Below are 9,198 nucleotides of genomic sequence, written 5' to 3'. Positions count from 1 at the left end.
GAGAACTATGGATTGCGAGCGAGTGCAATGGTGAAACTTTTGAAGCAGGATCAAGAGTTTGTGTGGAATGCAGAGCAAGCGGAATTGTTTGAAGATTTGAAATCAGCATTTGTTTCGCAACCGGTTCTAGCACTGTACGATGGTTCCAGGGACGTAGAACTGCATACTGATGCATCAGCGGTTGGATTAGGGGGTATTTTGCTGCAGTTGAATGTCGAAGGCTGGAAACCAGTCAGCTTTTTCAGCAGAAAAACGAGTGATCAGGAACAAAAGTATTTCAGCTACGAACTAGAGGTATTAGCTATCGTCTCCAGCGTAGAGACGTTCAAAGTGATATTTGTCGACGTGCTGCCAGATGGATTTTGAAATAGCAAGAGTTCAATCTCAAAATAGAGCATCGAGCAGGAACCAAAATGCGGCATGTCGACTCACTTAGCTGAAATCCCACGGCGAACCAGAGGAACAAGTGCCCGTAATTTTCCATATTATGCAACTCGAGATCGATGAAGGTGATTTCCTTGTCACTATGCAGCGTCAAGACCCGAAGTTGAGGGAGATTGTGGATTCGTTCAACAGGCCAATTCAGAATAACACCGACCAGAAAATGCGACACGATTATACGTTGGTTCGTAACCGATTGATGCGACGAGTCCCAAGGTGAGCTGATAAGAGTGGCGCCCGAGCGAGTGCAATGGAGAATACTCAAAGCTTATCACGATGACATGGGTCATATGCCGGAGGATAAAGTATTGGAAAACCTGCGGTAGAAGTTTTTGTTTAAGAGAGTTCGGGATTATGTAAAGAAATTTATTAAGGTTTTTCCGAAATGTACATACTATATGGCAAAGGAAGGGCGGTTGGAAGGCAAGTTGAAGCCGGTTCCCAAGAGTCCTGTTCCGTTCCAGACCCTACATTTGGATCATGGTGGTCCGTTTCCGTCATTCACCAATGGAAATGTACACGTGTTGGTAATAATAGACGGATTCTCAAAGTTTGTTTTTCTACAAGCAGTGTGAACAACACGCTCCGATCATGTGGCGAAGATAATGCGTGACGTAATGGCGATGTTTGGAACTCCTCAAAAGATCATTACCGACGGCGGTACAGCATTTACGGCATGGAATTTTCGGAAATTTTGTGAGGACTACCAAATTCTTCATATTTTGGTGGCAGTCGGGTCACCGAAGGCGAACGGTCAAGTGGAACGAGCAAATCGCAGTTCGTACAATGCTACAAGATAATCATCGTAAGTGGGATTTGAACTTGCCTGTAGTACAATGGGCCATAAACAGTACGCCTAATACCACTACTGGAGTATCTCCAAGCCAGCTGGTTCTAACTAACAAACCGAGAGATTTTGTCCGCAACGAAATAGTACTACCGATTTATGGTGAATCAGATAACCGTGTGGAGAATATCGACGAACTGAAACTACGAACAAACGACAACATCAGGACCAAGGAGAAGCAACAGAAGGGTTATAGACCAATGCAAACTCTAACTTAACCTCACTTATTTTGACAGTTCACAGAGCTTGTTTACAAGGTGTTAGAAGAAAAATCGATAAGGGGAAAATTAAAATTCATATTTTTAGTTCAAAATTGCTGTGATCCGAGTATTTCAGTGATATTCTTTGCATTCAGCATGGAATCAATCCCAAAGGACAACTACATGCGAATAAAATTACCAAACATTTTTATCGGAAGTTTCGCCAGAGACTAAGTCCAGGTGAAATAGCTCTGTGAACTGTCAACCTACGTCATCATGCAATGGTCTATTACGATGCAAGAAGGCGAGAAGCGAAGAAGTATATGTTGGGCGACATGGTCTTAGCTAAAAAGGCGAATTGATAGCTATTGGCGGCAGCCGAAAATTGGGGCCGAAATTCGACTGAAGCTGAAGTATTTGGCCATGATCGTTATCGAATCCAGGATGCTCCAGGGGCACAGCGGAAAACAACGGATGATTGTGAAGTGAAATGGATTAATTCTATGCTTCATTATTGAAATATTTGTGATTTTTTCACTTACCCCACTGTTAGTCATAATAATAACACAAAAATGTGTATGTGTGTGTTTTATTAGAAATTTCAATCATTGGAGGGTTCAAATTTTCCGAAAAGAACCAGCGCCAGAATACTAATGGCGCATTTTTCGCCATAAACAGCTGCACAATTGGAATTTTCATGTCTCATCGCTTTGCTGTAGTCATCTTGAAGGTCATCCTTTAATGGAACACTGCAAATATACAACACATTCGAACCATTAAGTCTTCCATCAATCGCAGAACTGAACCATGACCAACCTGAACACAAGCCTGACTATATCCACCATCATGGACTTTCCTTGTGGAAGAAGTAGATTTCGCGCTTCACATATGGCTCGCAAAACACACGATTTCATCTGCAACCGGTGGCTGAAAATCGACGGTTCGATTGTATTAGTAAGACGGTTATGCACTGCCACATAATACTACATACCTGTGCCCTAAAATGTGTTCAATTGTATGATACAAATCTCGCCTTTCGCGGTAGTGATAGAAATTTTCCCAATCGCGATGTTGACTGATGTTAAACCTGTCTTCCTCTTCTATAAAGCCGTTACCATTTGAATCGTCCACAGCTGCCGCTTTGCGATTGAAATTTGTCTGATCGCGTCGTTTGTAAGACTCATAAATCGGGCTTATGCCTGGTTGCTGATATGGATTGTAGGAGTTTGATGCGAACCAGTCCGATCTATCTTTGCCATATCCCGGAGGTACCCATGTTTCCGGATGATCTTTCAGATACGATTGTAGCTCCATTTCCGATACTTCATGCCCGAGGTGATGTTCATGGTGTGAATATTTCAACGGAACTGCGGGTGCGGGTGGTTTCGATGTCGTTGTTGGCTTTGGAGCCGTCGGGGGAGGTAACACTGGCCCTTTTGCCTTCATAAATATTTCACCAAGTTTAAATTGCGAAATGCGGTTTGTATAGTCTGGAAGAGGGTATAACAAATCCCACTCTATAAGACCAAAAGACGTCGCTGGATAACGAAATATTAGAATTTTCGCTGCCGCAATGGTCACCTGTAAATAAGTTAATAAAATTAAAATAATTTCGAGAATAACAATTTGTTTCAAACTCACAAGTGCTAAAGCACTTTTTGGGAATAGCAGAAACCTCTTTGCCCTTGACAATGTCTTCTCAGCGTTAGTTGCATTCTGACTATACACAACGGAATCATTTGCTTCATTAATTGTAAAACTAGCGACCTCATAGGTTGCTATTAAAACTAAGAAAAGGATCAGCTTCATCGTTGATACGAATGCTTTATCTCACTGACTAGTCGATCAATACTTTTGAAGCTTATAACAACATATATTTAAAGCAAACCAGCGAGATGTGGGCAAGGCTCTAAACAGTACTTAATCAATTAAACTGTAACACCGCGCAACAACAATTTTATTATCGTTTATTTCTTCTCACAGATGTGCTAAAAACTATTTCATAGACGCTCGAAAATGAGATGCAGTCAATATTCCAAAAGATGGTCTAGTTTCTCCTATGAAGTGCATACAAGACAAATACCGTCAACAGGGGTAACAATGGGACAAGTTGGGGGTGCGAATGGGCTGCTTTTTCAATTACTATGAATGTCTTTATAATTGAAAAATTGTTCCTTTTTTCCATCTCACTGAACAGATATTCATCTTAGTGCGAAACAATGAAATATAGCACCAATCAGTCGCTTCTTTTTGCTACCATACGTACTCATATGCGTGATATTTATGAAAGGTAGCCCAGGAGCCGTAACCCTGCATATCTGAGGAAAAGAAAACTAAAATATGAGACACCTATTTGAACGATTCAGATATCCGACCTATAAAATGTTCATAAAAGCTATGACCCAATGTCACACCTGTTGACGGTATTCTGATATCTTCTAAACCACTCGCACATGAATGATGATGACGGTGAGGACAGTTTGATTGTCTCAGTGTGGTGGCACTGCTGTATCGAAGCGTCGGAACAACCTGGCTGCAAAATAGATTCATCGACATCCTTTCATTGCAGGACAGATGCTCTCGCAGGAGAATCGCATGTTGTCGTGCTTCTCGTGACGAGTGATTCCTTAACTTTGAAGAATAATTACATGAAAAACAACCGTGATATGACGGAAAGAAACAATAAAATATAGACCAGACGCTGTTTTGGAAGGGTTTTGTTTATTCTAGATTATGTACAGTGAAATGTTTCCAAAAACGTAATTTGGCCTGATGTGATGATCGTTTGATAAAAGCAAAGCAGCATTGCAGAAACTACAGTCGTGAGAAAAAACGGTGAGTATTGAAATCCGCCCTAATAAAATCAGATATGTGATCAAATCTACTTGCACAAAGTGCAGCACGTGAAGAATACCGCTCAAAAATGGCGTGTACCTAATGGAAACCGCTGATTGAAGAGAACGGTACGTAAAGAAGACCACCGCACAGTGGCTAAAACCGTGTTTAAAGCTCGATTATTCAAAGATAGCTTTCATTATGCAATTCAGCGTAGTGGTGTCTGTAGTAAAGAGATCAAATTATTGTAAATAAATATAAAATAAACTATTCTAAAAGTGTCATTACTTAGTCATAAAATACGAATTACCAAAACGTTGCCCACGCGCTTTGAACGCTCTAAACATTATCAAACCCTTTTCGCACGCATACACCACCCCCTTTCCCCTTGCTTTAGAGTTAGCAGGTGGCGATCGCTTGGTTTTCTCTCGTTATTCTTCTTCACATTGTTCGTTCGTTGCGTCATTGTCGATTATAAAAGAGGCCCAGTTCGGGAAGACAGTCATTCTGTTGGCGACATTTGGAGGAAGCACATCGGCAGCATCGAATCGAGCGTTTGGTCTCGGAACTGATCGTCAACGAGCTGAGCGATAGGCCTCGGCACCAATTGATCAGTGCGTCATATTCGGTCTATGCTGTGCGCATACATCAACAGGCGTCCCACCCATCCCTGCTGTTCAGCGGTTGCGGAAAATAACCGTTAACCGGTTACCGTCGTTCGCTTCATCGTCGAACCGAGTGAAAGGTCTCGGTGCCGAGTGATCGACAGGCGCCGTGTCGATCGTGTGGCTTCAACTAGTGCCATCATCACCCCAACTGTTAGCGGCCATCGAACATCAATCGGCCACCACCAAACCGATACATCGGCGTGAGCGAGTGGCCTCACTATTCTCAGCAGCAACGGTTCAGTCCGAGTTATTTAATAAACTCGTTGGCGTCGAACCATGATGAACTACGACAATGGCGTGGTGGAGGATAGCAGCTCCCGACGAAGGTATGTATTTTTAATAACAAAATTCTATTGTAGTTAAGCGATGGAGTTTTGAAGAATTGTTTAATGCTTGATGTGTCCAGAGACAAGCAATAATAACGGAATGGTTGATTGGTTATCGTAGATTGTAATAGGTCTTGACAAACTCTAGCGATTGGCCTGATTAATCTGTCAAGCGATAGGTCCTGACAACCTCAGAGATTGGACTGAGAATCTGTCAAGCGATTTGATATTGAAGTGGTTGATTGTTAATCGTAAATTAAAAAGATTTCCTGATGATGGAACAATCCGTCAAGCGATAGGTCTTGACAATATGATTGTTGATTGATAAAAGAATTTTCGTCAAAGATAATTATTTTCAACAGTGAGATTTTTCTCTGTGTGATAGATTGGCGATAGGCCTTGAAGTTCTTAGGGTAACCTCTAGTAAAGAAACGATTGCTGAAACATTTCCAAGGTTACCTAACGTACGGCAAGGTTCACGAATGGAAGTAACGTAGATAAACTCAGTCGCAATTCTCTGGACATAATCGTTGTAAAGCAAAAGTTATTTGCATATCAGTATATTGATATGTTTTGTGTATTATTCCCATTTTCCTATAGTGAGTCACCGAACACTATAATATTTCGTCGGCCAAAAAGACGGGAACTGAAAAGCGAACTGAAACTAGCGAAGGGTCGTATTGCTTCATTGCTTGATGAAGTCAAACAGTTGCGAGAAGAGAATGAACTACTGCGCAACTCGCGCACCGAGACTGTGTTACTGGAGGCAGATGACGAGCAAAACGTTGACGGTGTTGTCCAAGAGGAAGAGAAAGTTCAATCGACAAACGAAAAGCCAGCCGAGTTGCCCGTTAATAAGGAGGAATCAAAATTGTTGTCAAGTGTACAACAACTTTCTATTTCGTCTTTAATCGTACCAGAATGTAAACCGACTGCGGAAGGAGAGGGCATACAACGTCACTCATACGAAACGTGGCGGGATCTTCTCGTGAATTCTATGGAACTCCTCGGGATCCATGACGAGCCGACAATGTTTACTATCTTTAAGATAAAAGCCGGCCAACCCCTTCTCGAGATTTACAAAAATACGAAAACTGACCCTCATGCGCCTGATGCAGTCGAGTTTCCATTCTCGAACGCCTTACACCGGCTTAAATCATATTTCGGGTCCGGATCCGATGTATTACTACAAAGACGAAAACTAGCGGTGATGGATCAAAACCCGGGGGAGTCAGATCTGTCATACATTAGCCGAGTAGGCGCGATCGCTAGACTGTGTGATTATGAGGACGGAAAGGAATTCGAGCACATAGTTAGCACCATAGCAGAACATGCGTTGAACAAAGAGGTTCGCGCAATAGCTCTCAAAATGCTAAGCCGAAAAGCAACGTTCACGGACCTCGTCGACAAAATTCGGGAACTAGAGGCTATTCGCTTGAACGAGGAGTTCTTTATGAAGAAGCAGAGGAAATCAGAGCCCTTGTCGCTAGCTCCGGTTCGAGCCGACTTCCCTCGCAGCTCAGGATTTCAGCAAAAACAGTTTCAGCACGCTTTTCCAGCCAGAAATGGCAATCATCGTTCGTTGGTTGGTTCTGGGCGTTCGTCAAGATTCCGTACAAATCAAAGCTATGGACGCCGCGAATCCAGCGGAAGTTTCAATGTATCTCGTGATAGGAACTTCGATTCATCTCGCACAGACAGATGCTGGCGCTGCAATAGTGTGTATCACTTGCCAGTGGATTGCGACGCTGCGGATAAGGTGTGCCGAGTCTGTGGACAACTTGGGCACATTGCGAGAGCATGTTCCCGGCGGTTCCCAGCAAGTTCTTCGTCACGTAAAAGAATTTTCGACTCAGATACCATGGAAACAGAACAGAACTCAAAGCGAATGGCTGCCATCGAGGCTCCAAAAATAGAGACCGCCGAAGAAAAAGAAGTAAGTACATCTACAGAATTATAAAAAAAATCAGAAGTGATGAGTTTTTAAGTTTTATCAAGTGATTTTTTTGTAATGAATGTATACTTTGTTTTGTTTTTGGCTTGTTTGAATGTAAACTTTTCGTTGTTGTAAACAACAATAATGTTCTTCTCGTGAACAAAAATATGTTCAAGCTGTGTTGAAATGGAACTGATTGACAAATACATTAAGAACGAAACTGTTTATTCTTGAATTTCATTTTGCGCAGATACGTCCATTTGATATATTTGAGCTGGTTGCAGCATTGTCCATGGAAGATCAAGGGATGATTACAGTGACGGTAGCAGGCATGCCTTGTGTGTTTCTCATAGACTCCGGGGCTCAAGTCAATACTCTCTCTGAAAAAAAAATCAGGGAGCTTAATGAGTACGAAAAATATAGACAAGAAAAATGTAATTTCAATGAACAATCCGATCGTTCACTGAAGCCCTACGCATGTTCAGATGAGATCAAAGTACTAGGTACATTTGAGGCGCCTTTATATATATCGGATGACAGACCAGTTTTACTGGAAAAATTTTACATAGTCTCTGAAAGCTATTCCTTGCTTGGTAGGTCTACTGCTATCCGATATTCTGTGCTTCTATTAGGCCTGAAAGTCCCCTCATGTTACTCAGCCAGTGATTTCGAATTTAACCTCCAAAGGCTTGGAATCAGAGCTGTAAAAAGTGGAGGAGCATTCCCGAAATTCAATATTCCTCCTGTTGTAATACACTATGACAAGTCAGTCACCCCGTGTAGGAATATCTTTACGAACATTCCATTGGCATTAAAACCGATCGTACGAGAAAGGCTGCTAGAATTGGTTGAAACAGACATTATTGAACCCGTAAATGAGAGCATGGATACGTCATTTTGCTCCTCCATGCTAGTGGTTCCGAAGGGGAAAGATAACATACGACTGGTAATCGATTTGAGAGGACCTAATCGATATATATTTAGAACACCATTTGTCATGCCTACACTAGAAAGCATCGTAGCAGAGCTAAATGGAGCCCGGTGGTTCTCGACTATTGATCTTTCCAATGCTTTTTTCCACATTGAGCTCGCTGAAGAATCCCGACACCTTACAAACTTTTTTACTGAGTTTGGTACATTCAGGTGTGTTAGACTGCCTTTCGGATTATGCAATGCGCCTGATTTATTCCAAGAGGCTCTAGAACGTAAAGTTTTGGCAGGATGCGATGGCTTCGTCAGCTACCTCGACGATGTGCTGGTTTTTGGTAGAACAGAGGAAGAACACGACGAAAACTTGAGACAAGTAATGGCTCGGTTAAAAGAGCACAATGTGAAACTGAATGAAGCCAAATGTTGCTATAAGAAGCAATCAGTCACTTTTGTCGGATTCAAACTAACAGCTGATGGATGGGAGGTTGAGGACGAAAAGATAAACGCTATACGGACTTTCCGTAAACCGAATTCTTGTCAAGAAGTTAAAAGTTTCTTAGGACTGGTGACGTACATTGATCGATTCCTGGTTAATCGAGCAGATAAAACAGAATACTTGCGTCGCCTGTCCAACAGCGACAGTTTCTATTGGACCGCCAACGAGGATAACGAATTCGAAGCGCTTCGCGACCTTTCGACATACACCATCCAGCGGTTGGGTTACTATAATCCACGAGATAGAACTGAACTTTTCGTTGACGCTTCACCAATCGGTCTAGGCGCAATCTTAGTGCAGTTCAACAGTCAGTCCGTACCAAGAGTCATTTCGTGTGCGTCCAAGTCGTTGACGCCTACAGAACAGCGTTATCCACAAACCCATAGGGAAGCACTTGCTGTAGTATGGGGAATTGAGCGTTTTGCTACATATCTTTTGAGTAAAACATTTACTGTTCGTACGGACTCGGAAGCCAACGAATTCATTTTCAACGGTAAATACAGATTGGGGAGGCGTGCT

At 42.3% G+C, this 9,198-nt stretch overlaps 1 protein-coding gene across 1 annotated transcript; it reads right to left on the bottom strand.

Annotated features, from left to right (window-relative positions):
* Window positions 1-2,089: 2,089 nt before the first annotated feature.
* LOC134223031 (uncharacterized) lies at window positions 2,090-3,297 on the bottom strand. Its single transcript, XM_062702169.1, has 4 exons — window positions 3,130-3,297; window positions 2,480-3,069; window positions 2,305-2,415; window positions 2,090-2,237 (listed from the first exon to the last, which is right to left on the bottom strand). Exons 1-4 carry the CDS (start codon window positions 3,295-3,297, stop codon window positions 2,090-2,092), a joined length of 1,017 nt encoding a protein of 338 aa, XP_062558153.1.
* Window positions 3,298-9,198: the final 5,901 nt, after the last annotated feature.

The sequence above is a fragment of the Armigeres subalbatus genome, chromosome 3 (assembly GCF_024139115.2).
Source record: "Armigeres subalbatus isolate Guangzhou_Male chromosome 3, GZ_Asu_2, whole genome shotgun sequence".
NCBI classification, from domain to species: domain Eukaryota; kingdom Metazoa; phylum Arthropoda; class Insecta; order Diptera; family Culicidae; genus Armigeres; species Armigeres subalbatus.
Note: the sequence above shows the minus strand (reverse complement) of the source record. Positions and strands in the feature narration are given on the sequence as shown.